At 43.0% G+C, this 17,612-nt stretch overlaps 1 protein-coding gene and 1 non-coding gene across 2 annotated transcripts; one reads left to right on the plus strand and one right to left on the minus strand.

Annotated features, from left to right (window-relative positions):
- Positions 1 to 5,675: 5,675 nt before the first annotated feature.
- Positions 5,676 to 5,747, minus strand: LOC112128638 (small nucleolar RNA SNORD27). The gene has a single exon (XR_002911128.1). It is a non-coding gene; the product is annotated as a small nucleolar RNA SNORD27 (small nucleolar RNA).
- Positions 5,748 to 6,373: 626 nt separating this feature from the next.
- Positions 6,374 to 16,699, plus strand: SAP18 (Sin3A associated protein 18). Its single transcript, NM_001135537.1, is given in 4 exon segments — positions 6,374 to 6,471; positions 6,676 to 6,785; positions 12,585 to 12,707; positions 12,961 to 16,699. Coding segments are annotated over 4 exon segments (462 nt in total). The 5' UTR covers positions 6,374 to 6,399; the 3' UTR covers positions 13,118 to 16,699.
- The last annotated feature ends 913 nt before the right edge of the window (positions 16,700 to 17,612 follow it).

Below are 17,612 nucleotides of genomic sequence, written 5' to 3' on the forward strand. Positions count from 1 at the left end.
TTTTATGGCTGGGTGCGGTTAGTCACACTTGTAACCTCAGCACTTTGGGAGGCTGAGGCGGTGAATTGCTTGAGGCCAGGAATTTTTTTTTTTTTTAAGAAGGAGTCTCGCCCAGGTTCATGCCATTCTCCTGCCTCAGCCTCCCGAGTAGCTGGGATTATAGGCGCCCACCACCATGCCCGGCTAACTTTTTGTATTTTTAGTAGAGACGGGTTTTCACTGTGTTAGCCAAGATGGTCTCGATCTCCTGACCTCGTGATCAGGCCACCTCAGCCTCCCAAAGTGCTGAGATTACAGGCGTGAGCCACCGCACCCTACCGAGCCCAGGAGTTTGAGACAAGTCGGGCAACATGGCAAAACCCCATTTCTAGAAAAAATTAGCTGGGCGTGGTGGTGTGGCCTGTGGTCCCAGCCACATGGGAGGCTGAGATGGGAGGATTGCTTGAGTCCAGGAGGTGGAGGCTGCAGTGAGCTGAGATTGAGATTATGCCAATGCATTCCAGCCTGGGCAGCAGACCCAGACCCTGTGTCAAAAGTAAGTAAGTAAATAACTATTTTAAAAGAGTAATCTAAATCACACATACAAAAGAGTTTCTAAGATGTACAGCTACAATGTAAAGAATAAAAAACACACTCCTCCTAGTGAGAAAGAGTATATTACCAGTATCTTAGAAGCCATGGATGCCCTTCATAAATTGCATCACCCAAGCTTACCCTCAGAGGTAACACTAAAGTGAATTTAGTGTTTATTTCCCCCTGCTTCTCTTTATAGTTTTACTACTCATGTTTGTTTCCCTAAACAGTATTTTTAGGTGAGGGGTTCCTATTTTCCCCCCATATTGAATAAACTGTATAAATTGAATCCTATCTTATGTGTTCTGTGACTTGCTTCTTCTACTTTTTAAAAAAAGAAGGCCAGGTGTGGTGGCTCACGCCTGTAATCCCAGCACTTTGGGAGGCCGAGGTGAGCAGATCACGAGGTCAGACGATTGAGACCATCCTGGCCAACATGGTGAAACCCCTTCTCTACTAAAAATACACAAATTAGCTGGGCATGTATCGGGGGAAAATTTAGCCAGATATCGGGCGAAATTCACCCCCGATATTTCACATAGGTTCTTTTCTATTTTCCCTAAGTGTCGGCCAGTCTGAGAAATAAAGGGACAGAGTACAAAACAGAGAAATTTTAAAGCTGGGTGTCCGGAGGGGAGACATCACATGTTGGTAGCTTCCGTGATGCCCCCTGAGCTGCAAAACCAGCAAGTTTTTATTAGTGATTTTCAAAAGGGGAGGGAGTGTACGAATAGGGTGTGGGTCACAGACATCACGTGCTTCACAAGGTAATAAGATATCACAAGGCAAATGGAGGCAGGGCCAGATCACAGGACCACAGGACCAGGGCGAAATTAAAATTGCTAATGAAGTTTCAGGCACTCGTTGTCATTGACAACATCTTATCAGGAGACAGGGTTTGAGAGCAGACAACCGGTCTGACCAAAATTTATTAGGTGGGAATTTCCTCATCCCAATAAGCCTGGGGGCGCTACGGGAGACTGGGGCTTATTTCATCCCTACAGCTCGACCATAAAAGACGGCCACCCCCCCCAAAGCGGTCATTTTAGTGGCCTACCCTCAGGGACGTATTCTCTTTCTCAGGATGTTCCTTGCTAAGAAAAATAATTCAGCGATATTTCTCCCATTTGCTTTTGAAAGAAGAGAAATATGGCTCTGTTCCGCCCAGCTCACTGGTGGTCAGAGTTTAAGGTTATCTCTCTTGTTCCCTGAACATTGCTGTTATCCTATTCTTTTTTCAAGGTGCCCAGATTTCATATTGTTCAAACACACATGCTCTACAATTTGTGCAGTTGATACAATCATCACAAGGTCCTGAGGTGACATACATCCTCCTCAGTTTACAAAGATGACAGGATTAAGAGATTAAAGTAAAGACAGGCATAGGAAATCACAAGGGTATTGACTGGGGAAGTGATAAGTGTCCATGAAATCCTCACAATTTATGTTCAGAGATTGCAGTAAAGACAGGCGTAAGAAATTATAAACGTATTAATTTGGGGAACTAATAAATGTCCATGAAATCTTCACAATCCACGTTCTTCTGCCATGGCTTCAGCCAGTCCCTCCATTCGGGGTTCCTGACTTCCCGCAACAGGCATGGTGGTGCATGCCTGTAATCCCAGCTACTCAGGAGGCTGAGGCAGGAGAATTTCTTGAACCTGGAAGGCAGAGATTGCAGTGAGCTGAGATCGCACCACTGCGCTCCAGCCTGGCGACAGAGCGAGACGCCGTCTCAAAAAAAAAAAAAATTAAAAAAAAGAGTACTGATTCATTTATTTACTTTCACATCTTTATAGTATTCCATTTTATGATATACTCTAGGTAGGCAGTTGAATTGTTTCTAGTTATTATGAATAAACACATTATAATATTATTTAAACTGCTGCCTTGTGCTCATGGCCAACAGTTTTTCTGAGTTACACATAAAGCATAGAATAGCTGAGTCTTTTTTTTGTCTTGAGACGGAGTTTCGCTCTTGTTGCCCAGGCTGGAGGGCAATGGTGCAATCTGGGCTCACCACAACCTCCACCTCCCAGATTCAAGTGATTCTCCTGCCTCAGCCTCCCAAGTAGCTGGGATTACAGGCATGCACCACCATGCCTGGCTAATTTTGTATTTTTAGTAGAGATGGGGTTTCTCCATGTTGGTCAGGCTGGTCTTGAACTCCCAACCTCAGGTGATCCACCCACCTTGGCCTCCCAGAGTGTTGGGATTACAGGCGTGAGCCACCGCGCCCAGCCAGAATAGCTGAGTCTTAAGGTGTGCACATATTGAATCTTTCTGGATGATGCCAATCAGTTTTCTAAAGTGGATGAGCACAATCTATAAGAATTCCCTTTTCTCCATATCCTTGCGAGCACTTAGTTTTCAGACTTTCACATTTTGGTTAATCTAGTAGAGTGAAATGTTATCTGTGTTTAACTTTGCATTTTTATGACTATTCTTGGGGTCTGGTATCTTCATATGTTTACCTTTATTTAATCTTCTATGAAATGGCCCATTTTTGTTTTGTTTTGTTTTGAGACAGTGTATAGCTCTGTTGCTAAGGCTGGAGTGCAGTGGCAAGATCTTGGCTCACTGCAATCTCTGCTTCCCGGGTTCAAGTGATTCTCCTGCCTCAGCCTCCAGAATAGCTGGGATTACAGGCACCTGCCACTACGACCGGCTAATTTTTGTATTTTTAGTAGAGAGGGTTTCGCCATGCTGGCCAGGCTGGTCTCGAACTCCTGACGTCAAGCTATCCACCCATTTCAGCCTCCCAAAGTGCTGAGATTACAGGCGTGAGCCACCGCGCCTGGCCCATCCATGTCTTTTGTCATTTTTTCTATTGAATTATGTATTTTTAAAATAGCAAGGTATAGCATTAGTACAGAAGGGTGCATAAAAAATAAATGGGGTTGGGCATGGTGGCTCTTGCCTGTAATCCCAGCAGTTTGGGGGGCTGAGGAGGGTGGATAGCTTGAGGTCAGGAGTTTGAGACCAGCCTGGCCAAAATGGCAAAGTCCTATCTATACAAAAATTAGCCCGGCATGGTGGCTTGCGCCTGTGTTCCCGGCTACATGGTCCCAGCTACCCAGGAGGCTGAGGTGGGAGGATCACTGGAGCCGGGAAGTCAAGGCTGCAGTGACTCATGATTGCATCACTGGACTCCAGCCTGGGTGACACAGCAAGACCATCTCAATAATAACAACATAAATGTACTCTTTAAAGAGTAATTTTAATTCAGGCCGGGTGTGGTGGCTCATGCCTGTAATCCCAGCACTTTGGAAGGCTGAGGCAGGTGGATCATGAGGTCAGGAGTTCAATACCAGCCTGGCCAAGATGGTGAAACCCCGTCTCTACTAAAAATTCAAAAAAATTAGCTGGGCATGGTGGCGGGTGCCTGTAATCCCAGCTACTGGGGAGGCTGAGGCAGAGAATTGTTTGAACTCATGAGACGGAGGTTGCAGTGAGCCGAGATTGTGCCACTGCACTGCACTCCAGCCTGGTGACAGAGTGAGACTCTGTCTCAAAAAAAAACGTAATTTTAATTAAAACAGCTCTGTAACCACCACCTACCTAGGTTAAAAAAAAATGGAATGTTGCCAACACTCTAGAAGCATTCCATTTGCCCCTCCCTTGTTACAATTCCCTTCTATACTCAGAGGTCATTACTACTCAGACTTTTCTGGTAATTATAATTACTTCTCCATTTTCTTTATAATTTGGTCACCTGGGAATTCTTTTGAACAATATATTTTAGTATTGCCTGCTTTTGAATGTTTTGAAAATGAATTCATACAGTAAATACATTTTTGTCTTTGGTTTCTTGTATTCACCACCATGTTTGTGAGATTCCCACTGCTTCATATGACTGTAGTTTGTAAATTTGTGTTGCTTTATAGTATCCCACTGTTGATTGGTAGTTTTATTGCTGTCTAGTACACTACAATTCACTGAACTGTCCTACTGTTGATGGACACTTGGGCTGTTTCCAGCTTTTTGTTCTCATGAACAATATAGCTAAAAACATTCTTGTAATGTCTCTGGATACACTTGAGCAAGATTTTCTCTAGGGTAAGTACTACTTTCTAAAACAGGTGTTCCAGTTTACATTCTTACCAGCAGTATATGAGAACTCCCAGTAGCCTACAAACACTTGCTACTGTCAGAGTTCCTAGATTTTTTGTTTGTTTTAAGACGGAGTTTCGGAGTTTTGCTCTTGTTGCCCAGACTGGAGTACAATGGCGTGATCTTGGCTCACTGCAGCCTCCGCCTCCGGGTTCAAGCGATTCTCCTGCCTCAGCCTACCAAGTAGCTGGGATTACAGGCTTGTGACACCACAAGTGGCTAATTTTGTATTTTTAGTAGAGACGGGGCTTCACCATGTTGGTTAGGCTGGTCTCGAACTCCTGACTTCAAGTGATCCACCCGTCTTGACCTCTCAAAGTGCTGGGATTACTGGGGTAAGCCACTGTGACCAGCCGTATTTTTTTTTTTTTTTTTTTTTTTTAGACGGAGTCTCACTCTGTCATCTAAGTTGCTGGACTGCAGTGGCACGATCTCCACTCACTGTAACCTCCGCCTCCCGGATTCAAGCAATTCTCCTGCCTCTGCCTTCCCAGTAGCTGGGATCATAGGCGCCTGCCACCACTCTCGGCTAATTTTTTTTTTTTTTTTTGTATTTTTAGTGGAGACGGGGTCTCATCGTGTTGGCCAGGCTTGTCTCAAACTCCTGACCGCAAGTCGGGAATCAGGAGGTCAAATAACCCGCCTGCCTCTGCCTCCCAAAATGCTGGGATTACATGCGTGAGCCACCACCACGCCCGGCCAGAGTTCCTAATTTTTGCCAATCTAGTGGGTATGGTTTAAAAACCAATCAATTGAAACTAATCGTGGTTTTAATGCATTCCCCTGATTCGTAATGCGCTTGCGCACCTTACATGTTTGTTGACTATCTGGATTTTGTCATTGCCAACGCACCTGTTCAGTAATTTTATCCATTTTTCGATTGGGTTGTCTGTTTAGATCCTATATATTCTGGATAATTGCCTTTGTCAATCATATGTGTAACAAATTTCTAATGTGTGGCTTCTCTCTTACGATGTATTTTTTTTCCCACTCTTCAGTCGTAAGATGTTATCACTTGTAAGTTCAGTCATATACTTGACATTTTGGGTTCATCATGGAGTTATGTATTTTGAAGGTCAGATTATTTTTGTCCTAAGCCAGTCAAATCAATTGCTTCAAGTTAGTTGTTTTTGTATCATATAGTCCCACCCATAGGTCCTGAAGATATTCTAGAACGTTATTTCCTACAAGTTCTGGATTTGCTGTACGCGTTCAGGTCTGTAAGCCACCCGAACTGTGTGTGGCTGTAAGGATCGCCCCATGACCACGTAGGCTGGCGGCCCCTCTTCCGGCTTACCTCAGGGGCGGGTATCGCGGGCCTGTTTTTTCATCAGAAAGATCTATATTTTGCTAATAAAGGAACGTTTTGTGTCCAATAAGGTTTTCGTCATTACGCGTGAAAACTCCACCTTAAGCTTATTTCGCCTGTGAATATTTAAGGGAAAAAAACATCCCGGCAACCAACTGCTAGGCGACAGACGCTAAGCACCGCCTCCCCGCGGACGTCAGCACCCGCCTTTTCCCGAAGTCGCAACACGTAGGAGCGCTCCGGCTCGTACGCCACGCACGGAAGTGCGCTTGCGCCAGGAGACGCCCCGCCCAGCCAGTGGCCGACTATAAAGTGTCGAGCTTCTCCTCGCGAGAGACTTTGTGCTCATGCTCGCTGCAGGGGTCGGAGGTCAGGGCGAGCGTCTCGCGGGCCGTAGGAGGAAGATGGCGGTGGAGTCGCGCGTTACCCAGGAGGAAATTAAGAAGGAGCCGGAGAAACCGATCGACCGCGAGAAGGTGAAGGCCCCCTCCGCTGTGGGGTCCGGGAAGATGCTGGGGATGACCCCCGCAGGGTGCAGAGGCGCGGCCTGTGTGCGGGAGGAGATGGTGTTTTTGGTCTCGGGGCAGCTCGGAGGCCGCAACGCCTCGGTAAGAGAGATGAGCTCCGGGTTCGCAGCTAGTGTTTTTAACTTCTGCCCTTACGTTTTCTCTCTCCCTCAGACATGCCCACTGTTGCTACGGGTCTTCACCACCAATAACGGCCGCCACCACCGAATGGACGAGTTCTCCCGGGGAAATGTACCGTCCAGCGAGTTGCAGATCTACACTTGGTGAGGAGGGCAGGGTGGCCTCAGGGACCCGGGCCGGGAACCTGGAACAACAGTTAATTGCCTTTGCCAGTGTAGAGTTATTCTCCTTGATTTCAATTTCATTTCTCCACTTGAGGCCTTCGGACTCAGCTTTCAGGAAGTTAGAAGTTTTTGTTGTTAGGTGAAAGGAGATTTGCCCGTATTGTAACGCTTTTGTGATTAATGTTGCAGCTTTTGGGCAGTTTAGAATGGACAGACCCAAGATTGCTATCACTGTTATGACAGCTAGGTACAAAAGTGATAGGTAGATAATTAAGTTGTAGTATCCGCCCTAAAGGGACTCATAGTCAAATAAATTGCACTAGGACAACATGGTAAGGGAGAGTGATGCTGTCGAGTGGTATTTGTTATTCTCAAAGAGCATTTCCACGTAATATTAAGCCGTAGGTACCAAAGCACCAAAAGTGAAAAATAAACTACCAAAACCCGGGTTATTTCTTCTCGAAGGGTTAATGGAAAAGCTTTTGATATGTGTTTAGTGAAGATGGTTCCTGAATGTTTATCTCTTGGGTGTACCTCTACAAACTACTGCAGGCTTGTCTTTAGCGCTGCACGTAACTCCTGGGATTGATACCATAATGGCTTTTTAGTATAAGTAAAAGGTGTGTAATTGAAAAATATATGTATATACTTTATATATATATTTTTGAGACAGAGTCTCCCTCTGTTTCCCAGGCTAGAGTGCAGTGGTGCCATCTCGGCTCACTGCAACCTCCACCTCCTGGATTCAATTGATTCTTCTGACTCAGCCTCCCAAGTAGCTGGGATTACAGGTGCCCACCACCACGCCTGGCTAATTTTTGTATTTTTAGTAGAGATGGGGTTTCACTGTATTGACCAGGCTGGTCTCGAACTCCTGACCTCAAGTGATCTGCCTGCCTCAACCTCCCAAAGTGCTGGGATTACAGGTGTGAGCTACCGCGCCCGGCCTAAAATAAATTTTTTATTGTGATGAAAAGATATATAACAAGCCAGGCACGGTGGTTTATGCCTGTAATCCCAGCACTTTGGGAGGCTGAGGCTGGCGGATCACTTGAGGTCAGGAGTTCGAGACCAGTCTGGCCAGCGTGATGAAACCCTGTCTCTACTAAAAATGCAAAAATTAGCCGGGTGTGATGGCGCAGAATTGTAATCCCAGCTAATTGGGAGACTGAGGCAGGAGGATCGCTTGAACCTGGGAAGTGGAAGTTGCAGTGAGCTGAGATTGCGCCACTGTACTCCAGCCTGGGCGACAGAGCGAGACTCCGTCTCAAAATATGTATGTGTGTGCATATATAACAAAATTTGCCGTGTTAACCATTTCTTTTATTTTTATTTTTTGAGTCTCACTGTGTCACCAGGCGGGATCTTGGCTCACTGCAACCTCTGCCTCCCGGGTTCAAGCGATTCTCATGCCTCAGCCTCCTCAGTAGCTGGGATTACAGGCGCCCGCCACCACGCCTGGCTAATTTTTGTATTTTTAGTGGAGGCAGGGTTTCACCATGTTGGCCAGGCTGGTCTCGAACTCCTGACCTCAAGTGATCCGCCCACCTTGGCCTCCCAAAGTGGTAGGTTTACAGGCGTGAGCCACCGCACTTGGTAATTAACCGTTTCTAAGTGTACAATTTTTTGGCATTAATAGCATTCAAATTGTTTTGCAACCACTGTTTCTACAAGTTTTTATCCCTCCCTCCAACAGAAACCCTGTACCCCCATCCTGCCTTTTTTTAATTTTTAAAGAGACGGAGTCTTGCTCTGTTCCCCAAGCTGGATTTGAGCTCCTTGGCTCAAGCAGCTGGGACTACAGGCACACACCACCATGCCCAGTGTGCCGGTACCATTTTAAGGACTCTCTGTGCCTATTATTAATTTCCCATTCCTCCCCTGCCCCATCCCCTGGTAGCCTCTAATGTATTATCTGTCTATGTATGAATTTGCCTAGTCTGCATATTTCATTTCAGTGAACTCATTACAGTATTCGTCATTTTGTGACTGGCTTATTTCATGGTGTTTTTAGGGTTAAAGTTGTAGCATCCATTTAGCCTTGTCAAGGCTGAATCATATTTCATTGTATGTGTGCATCACATACGTACTCATCTATTGATGGACACTTGGGTTGTTTCACCTTTTTTGCCATTGTGAATAATGCTGCTGTGAACATTGGCATACAAATGTGTTTGTGTCCCTGCTTTCAGTTCTTTTGGGTATGTACCTAGGAGTGGATTACTGGGTCATATGTTAATTTTGTTTAATTTTTGAGGAACCACCAAACTTTTTCATAGCAGCTGCACTATTTTATATTCCCCAAAAGATGTATAATTTTAAACTATTTAAGCCCTGTACACTAGAGCTAATCCCTTGAAGATTAGGACCTTACTTGTCTTATTTGGAGGTGCTTGTTAAATTTATATAGTAGTATGATACCTGTACTTAAGCATCACTCAAGGGTAAGTGTTCTAGGAAGGTTGATTTAGCTTATATGGAAGAACTGTTGAATAATGGCTTGATGAAAATCTCTTCAGAAATTAAAGTGTATGTTTCTTCCACCAAGAGTTCCTATTTGCCAGGTGCTGTGTGTGCTTAGATCCTGAGGGTATAAAGTCAAGAAGGTACTGCTCCTCCCTGTAGTAAGTCCTTTTATCAGGGAAAGTGGATGAATAGAGTGATTTTTAGGGTTAAAATGGCAGGGTGAGGTTGTTCCACAGACCTTCTACTCTGAATCAAGAAAAAAATTACAAAAAAAATCCTGTCCTAAACTATACCATCCATAAATTGTTACCAAACAAAGAAGGAACAACCTTAAATTATATCTCAAAATGGTGGCCAAAAAAAAGATTCTGAAAGACTGGATGATTGGTATGGGGGTAACACAAAGGCCTGCCCTCACTCCCAGAAATAGTAATGAGGGAAAATTAGTTAACATATACTGGAAATTCTCAATTTGGAGAAGTAGACTGTGGAGTTAAAAAGTAAGCAGTCCCACGACAAGTTATGGAAACAGGAGTGGAAGTCCAGAGGAGCCCAGTAGAGGCAGGCTGTGTTTACCAAAGTCAATCAGGGCTCAGCCAGAAAAACAAAATTGGGAGAGATGTGTTAAGAGATTTATTTCTGCTGGGCGCGGTGGCTCACGCCTGTAATCCCAGCACTTTGGGTGGCTGAGGTGGGCGGATCATGAGGTCAGGAGTTGGAGACCAGCCTGGCCAACATGGTGAAACCCCGTCTCTGCTAAAAATACAAAAATTAGCCAGGCATGGTGGTGGGTGCCTGTAATCCCAACTACTTGGGAGGCTGAGGCAGGAGAATTGCTTGAACCCAGGTGGCAGAGGTTGCAGTGAGCCGAGATCGGCACCACTGCACTCCAGCCTGGGCGACAGAGCGAGACTCCATCTCAAAAAAAAAAAAAAAAAAAATGCTTTATTGCAAAGAATTGGCTTACATGATTGTGGGGGCTGTCTAGGCTCTTAATTATCAAATCTGTAGGGCAGGTTCTCAGGAAGGAAGAGCTGCTCTTAGGGCCTTTCAACTAATAGAATCAGGCCTACCCAGATTATATAGGATAGACTTCTGAATTCAAGGTCAATTGGTTGTTGACTTCAGTCACATCTATAAAATATCTCACAGCAATACCTAGGTTAGTGTTTGGTTGAATATCTGGGGACTGTAGCTTCGTCAGGCTGACACAAGTACTGAACCCCACCCTGTCCTCAAGCTTCTGACTGGTGATGAAAAAGCAACACTTGGCACTCTAATTGTTGGTCTGGAAAGACAGTCCTTAGAAGGTGGGAAGCTTGTGTAGGTTTCACACTGTCAGAACTGATAAAAGGTGTGATATAAATACCCCAAATTAAGAGCAAGACAATATTGAAAATATTTTTAGAAAGGAAAAAATTCTTTCTGGTATTTATCATCATAAGTATATACTGTGTATCAGAATATAGATTGAGCATCACAAGTCCAAAATCTGAAATGCCACAAAATCTGAAACTTTGAGAGCTGACGTGACACCGGTGGAAAATTGCACACATAAGTTCTTGACACAAACTTCTTCCTTTTTTTTTTTTTCTTTGAGACAGAGTCTTGCTCTGTCATCCAGGCTGGAGTGCAGTGGCACAATCTCAGCTCACTGCAACCTCTGCCTCCCAGGTATAAGCAATTCTCCTGCCTCAGCCTCCTGAATAGCTGGGATTACAGGTGTGCACTAAACTTCCTTTCATGCACAAAATTACTTAAAATGATGTATATAATTATATTCCAGCTGTGTATAAGGTATGTTTGAAACATAAATGAGTTTCTTATTTAAACTTGGGTCACAACCCCAAGATATCTTACGTATATGCAAAAATTCTAAAATTTGAAAAAACCCAAAACACTTCTAGTCCCATGTATTTTGGGTAAGGGATACTCAACCTATAATTGATACAGAATAATTAACATCAAAATATCAGGTTAAAAAAAAAAGTCACCTCTGAGACAGATAAACCAATGTGACCTCAGGTTTTTTTGTTTTTGAGACAGAGTCTCAGTCTGTCACCCAGGCTGGAGGACAGTGGCACAGTCTTGGCTCACTGCAGCCTCCGCCTCCCAGGTCAAGCGATTCTCTTGTCTCAGCCTCTCGAGTAGCTGGGATTATAGGCTACAGATGTGTGCCACAACGCCTGGCTAATTTTTGGATTTTTAGTAGAAACGGGGTTTCACCATGTTGGCCAGGCTGTGCTCGAACTTGAGCTCCTGGCCTCAGGTGATCCACCCGCCTTGGTCTCCCAAAGTGCCGGGATTACAGGCATGAGCCACCGCACCTGGCAAAAAAATGTATACTAGGTTATTTCTAAGATGCTTATATTTTAAAATCATTTTTCAGTTTGTGCTCTATTAGCTCAGGGGACTATATGAAAGTTGCATTCAAATCAATATTTGCAGGGTAAGAAACTTTATTGTGACAAGAGCCTGTGCTTCATCATAAGAAGATTTTGTATATTTCATTGGCTCTAGGACTCTTATCTGTTGTAAAACTTAAGATTCTATCTAAGAAAGAAGAAACACATCTGGCTGGGCGCAGTGGCTCACGCTTGTAATCAATCCCAGCACTTTGGGAGGCCAAGATAGGTGGATCACTTGAAGTCAGGAGTTCGAGACCAGCATTGCCAACGTGGTGAAACCCTGTCTCTACTAAAAATACAAAAATTACCTGGGTGTGGTGGTGGGCATCTGTAATCCCAGCTACTCAGGAGGCTGAGGCAAGAGAATTGCTTGAACCTGGGAGGCGGAGGTTGCAGTGAGCCGAGCTCACGCCACTGCACTCTAGCCTGGGCAACAGAGCGAGACTGAAAAACAAAACATCAGTATGAAAATGCTTTCCTAGTACATTGATTCTAAGATACATTCCAATTTCAGAGATGCTAAAATGTGGAAGGGTACATGTCTTAGAACTAATGGGATACATCTATTTTGCATATTTGGATTTATTTGGACTAGTTACCCTTAGGTAAATCACTATGCCATAAGGTGTTGTGTAGCAACAGAAGATAGCATATAGAATCTCTGAAGTCCCTTTTAGCACTAAGAGTCTAATTAATTGAAATTTCCAGCAGTAAGGCTGGTACATAGAGTTTTTGGAGGCAAACAGTATTTTTAGCTGCTTTAAAATTAAACTCTAGTATAAGACCGTGGCAGTTTCTAATGTAAGTCACAACTGAGATATATGTAATTAACTCATTGTCAGTATCCCTTTTAATATTATTGCTGATTAAGCAAATGTAAATGTCTTTTTAAAAACAAATCCAGGATGGATGCAACCTTGAAAGAACTGACAAGCTTAGTAAAAGAAGTCTACCCAGAAGCTAGAAAGAAGGGCACTCACTTCAATTTTGCAATCGTTTTTACAGATGTTAAAAGACCTGGCTATCGGTAGGTGACTTCTCATTTTTAAGTCCTGTAGTCTCTTTGTTTTTAGTATGTTTTAACTGATACAGATAACTCCTTCAATGAATCTTGTCAGTGGGAGAATATGGGTTTATATTTATACGTGGTTTGGCTTAATAGTTAAATTTTGGAACTGTGTTATAAAATGATGGAGAAAATCCAGTGCCATATTCACTTTGTAGTACCTATTGGGTTTCACTGATTTGGATACATTAACAGTTGATTTTCTTTCTTGCAGAGTTAAGGAGATTGGCAGCACCATGTCTGGCAGAAAGGGGACTGATGATTCCATGACCCTGCAGTCGCAGAAGTTCCAGATAGGTGATTACTTGGACATAGCAATTACCCCTCCAAATCGGGCACCACCCCCTTCAGGGCGCATGAGACCATATTAAATTCTATTTACTATTTCTTGAATTTATTTTTCCGTCAGTTATGTAAAATAAACTTACTGTTCTTCATCCCCTGATTATTGCCATTAAGCCTTTAAATTCTAAACAAATTATAATGCATCATCTATTTAGGAATTAGATTGGGATGTGCTATTGTATGATTACTGATAGTCTGTATGTTTCAAGCCCTTCTGTAAAATATGAAGAAAAGTGCTCTTAGCATTCTGTGTAAAACTGTACTGTTAAATACATGTGTGTAATCAGCCTGAGTGTGAAAGTTAATGGAGGCCTGGGAACAGGGTTTATACTAAGTAGTGGAGGAGCGTATGGTTAAGTCCAAAGGGGCAGAACAAGAAAGCCATGGGATTGTATGAAATCAAACATGAGTTTGTGGTGTAGACTGCTGTATGCAGTTGGAAAGGACATGTGAGAGTGAGCTCAAGTGGCAGCAGAGGCAGTTTGGAATAGTATAAGCTGTGGCAAGTTGAAGAAGCTGTGTTGGATGAGATTGCCCCGCCTTGATCAGGGTACCATGACATAAGAGGTTAAAGAACAGGCAACACAATGAGCACTTAAATTTTTAACGTGGGGAATAGGGCATTTTAAAGGCTGGAACCAGTTCAGAGGAAACAAGGGTTTCGGTAGAGGTAGAAAGGTTTACCCTGGAGATCTGCAAATGGAGGGAGGGGTGAAGGAGGAATCTTAAGACTGAGGGAGAAGAGCCAAGGACAAGGTCAGGTTGAATGAGTAGGAGGTATTCACACATCTTGTGTGCTAGGTACTGGCGTGCCATCTGATTTGAGAGGCAGTAAAGCAGTGATGAAGACCAGTGCAGCAGGACATTTAAGTCCTGATTGCAGCAGTGACTCTGCAACCTTGGATAAATTATTTGAATCTTTATTTTGTAAAATGGAGATAACGGCCTATAGGATTGTTAAGACTGAATATTTTAAAAGAGCTTAGAATAGTGCCTGACAAATGAGAAACAATAAATACTGATTATTGGCCGTAAAGTGGTATTAAAACTGGATCTCTTTTCTTCCATGGCACTACTCATTTTGAAGTTTATGAACAGTATGACAGTGTATTGTAAATTCCTTTTAGTTTGTTACAGTAGCCAATTGAAAATGTATATATCCCAAAATTAAAAAAAAAAAAGTACTAGCAGCAATAAAATTGCACTAGTTTTATCTGGTACATACAAAAACAGCCATTTAAAATCTAATGATTCTGTGGAATTGGTGTCCCTGTTAGCAATGGCAGAGACCAGCCTGGAGCCTAGATCTGGTGTCTCTTCTGTGCTGTGGTTTACCCCAAACCTTTAGGTTGCTTATTCATTCAGATTAGATAGACTGGAGCCATAAAGTTAATTTGCACCTAGCTTTTTGGAGAATAGCCATGATTAACTTCCTATTCGTGGTAGGGGGGAACCCTATGATTTATTATGCAGATGAAGAGGGTAGGAACTAAATAAAGGACTTTGTAAGCCAAAGTGGTTGGGCTGGTTTGTCAAATTCCACCCTTTGCTTGGTTCCAACATGGAATTTTTCCTTTAAAGATTTCAATATTCCATCAAAAGTACAGTTAGAGAATACCTAGTGAATTTATTGAATATAATGCTAAGAATCAAAAGACTTGTACTAGTTTACCTCTGGCTTTGGTAAGTGTGGCTTTGAGTAATAACTGAGCTGTTTCCCCACATATAAAATAGAAATAAGTAGTCATCATGACATCTTGCTCAGTGCTTTAGTGTCTGCCCTGGTTGCCTCATTTGCTCCTAGGTATTTTGGAATTGATGTTTTCCCTTTGGAATATGTGTTATAGTACATGATATTGCCTATAATGTCTTTTTAGTTTTTCACGGTGTACAAAAACTGGGACGGTTATGCCCAGCTGATCATTGACTCAGGTAATGTTTTAGGTATCGGTTGTATGCATGTGAGGGGCAGGTGTGAATGGGGGTAGAAAGAAACATTATTAGGCTAGGTTTAAAATTCTCTAAAATTGAACATAATAAGGAGCTGAACTTGATATACCTCTTTCTTGTTCAATTAAACACATTTCAGACTTGTTTTTCTGAAATAGAAGGCAACACTCTAAATCAAGTTTATAACTATGATTTAAGTGTTTACTTGTGCCAAACACAGATGGTTCCCAAGTTATGATAGTTCAACTTTAGATTTTTCAGCTTTGCAATGGCGCATAAGTGATAAGCCATTCACTACGGTCCTCAGCTTATTATGGGGCTACATCCCAATAAACCAGCTGTGAACTGAACATCTTGTAAGTAGAAAGGGCACTTCTGACTTAGGATATTTTCAACTCATGATGAGTTTATCCAGACATGACCCCCTAAGTAAGGAACGTTGATACTGTGCTGAGGAAAAACTTTACCAGCATTACCTCATGTAACCACAACTGAGATACAGTGACTATAGTTGCCATTTATAGGTGACAATGAGGCCCAGATTGAGGGGCTACTTTAACAGCTCAAAAATGGGGCATTGGACCTAGGTAGCCAAAAATAGAGGATTAGTTGAAACATTTCCAGAAATAATGTTCTTTCATACTCAGTTTCTTTTATCCTCAGTTTCTTATAGTCTGGCATCCACCCACACTACACTGACACACTATTCTTGTAGTGATGTTATTCCCTACAAGTAGCAATTTTTGCCTAGTTATCTAAAGTAGACCTCTTCAGTTTTTATACAAACTCAAAATGCCTCTCTTACAAAAAAATATGACATGGTCATAGTTTCCACTTCGAATGTGGAAACAGCCAGATGTCTGCCTGTTCTGGTTTGTCTTCTATTACTTAAATATAGGTTGCTTTTGCAAATAACTAATTTCCTGGAGTCTGCAATGGCACAAGCTTGAAGGAAGTCATGTTTAATCTGTTAGAAAGGATTAATCATGACTAGGCAACTATTCTGTGAAGACAAAATCATGGATTCTCCTCCTTAAGAAATCCTTAGGGGAAATAAGCTAAACATAAAAGTAATTTTAATACTAAATAGTAGTTGTAATAAGCAGAAGTCCTTAGCCTGGGAATGTTAATGCAGACTTTATTATAGGAAGGTGTAATGATATCCCTACCTCATAAAACTTGGGAGGAGTCAGTGAAATTAGGGGAGAGCCTGGTGGGCAGTGAATATTCAGTAAAGGTAATCTATTTTAAAGAGAAAAAAGGTGGTATTTCTAGCCTCTTCAATTTGTGCCTTCAGCTGTTTAGAATTTCCTGCTCTACCCTCGGTACTATGTCAACCCAGTTACAACTAACTCATAAGAAAATTTAACCAGGATTTGGCCGGGTGCAGTGGCTCACACCTGTAATCTCAGCACTTTGGGAGGCTGAGGTTGGCAGATGACCTGAGGTCAGGAGTTCAAAACCAGCCTGGGCAACACAGTGAAACCCCCGTCTCTACTAAAAATACGAAAATTAGCCAGGCGTGGTGGCGCGTGCTTGTAATCCCAGCTACTCGGGAGGCTGAGGTGGAAGAACTGCTTGAACCTGGGAGGCAGAAGTTGCAGTGAGCAGAGATTGCACCACTGCACTCTAGCCTGGGTGACAGCGAGACACCGTCTCAAAAAAAAAAAAAGGAATTTGATGAAATTAGAGCAATTTAAGAATGAAGTGGGCCGGGCGCGGTGGCTCAACGCCTGTAATCCCAACACTTGGGGAGGCTGAGGTGGGCAGATCACGAGGTCGAGTTCAAGACCATCCTGACCAACATGGTGAAACCCCATCTCTACTAAAAAGACAAAAACTAGCCAGATGTGGTGGCACACGCCAGTAATCCCAGCTACTTGGGAGGCTGAGGCAGGAGAATCGCTTGAACCTGGGAGGCAGAGGTTGCAGTGAGCCAGGATCTCACTATTGCACTCCAGCCTGGGCAACAGAGGGAGGCTCAAAAAACAAAACAACAAAACAAGAATGACATGAACCTTCTGAGGGATATTCAAAAATCCTTGAAAATTTTAGATGAGTGCCTGTTTAATGTACCAGATGCTATGAACCTGGCAATACAAAGATTTGACACAGATGCAGATCCTTCCTCAAAATCTTAGTCTAGTCTAGTGAGGAAAAGGTGCAAATATTGATAAAAGGTGGACAGAAAAATGTCACAAGAAAGAACTGCTACTGAAACTGTGGTAGGATAATGAAAGGTTTTCTACAGATGGCATTTAAGCTTGTTCAACTTCTAAAAGTGGAGTGGGATCTACACTCCAATAAAGTGCACAGCATGAACAAAAGAGGAAACGATGAGCTCACAATCAGTAAAGCACTCACCTACTGACCTTTGGCAGGAGTTCCAGATAAAGAGGAGTATCAGATAATTCTAAAGAATTGTAATAATCCAGGTGAGAATCTGGGTAGTGGTAGAAAGATGTTAAAAGACGGAGCCACCGTAGGGCTTGGCAACAAACAAGACTTGGGATGGGAAATCGGACATGGAAAGTTAATCATTAAAGCCTCAATTTCCTCATTTGAGAAATT

Source organism: Pongo abelii, chromosome 14 (assembly GCF_028885655.2).
Source record: "Pongo abelii isolate AG06213 chromosome 14, NHGRI_mPonAbe1-v2.0_pri, whole genome shotgun sequence".
Classification (NCBI taxonomy): domain Eukaryota; kingdom Metazoa; phylum Chordata; class Mammalia; order Primates; family Hominidae; genus Pongo; species Pongo abelii.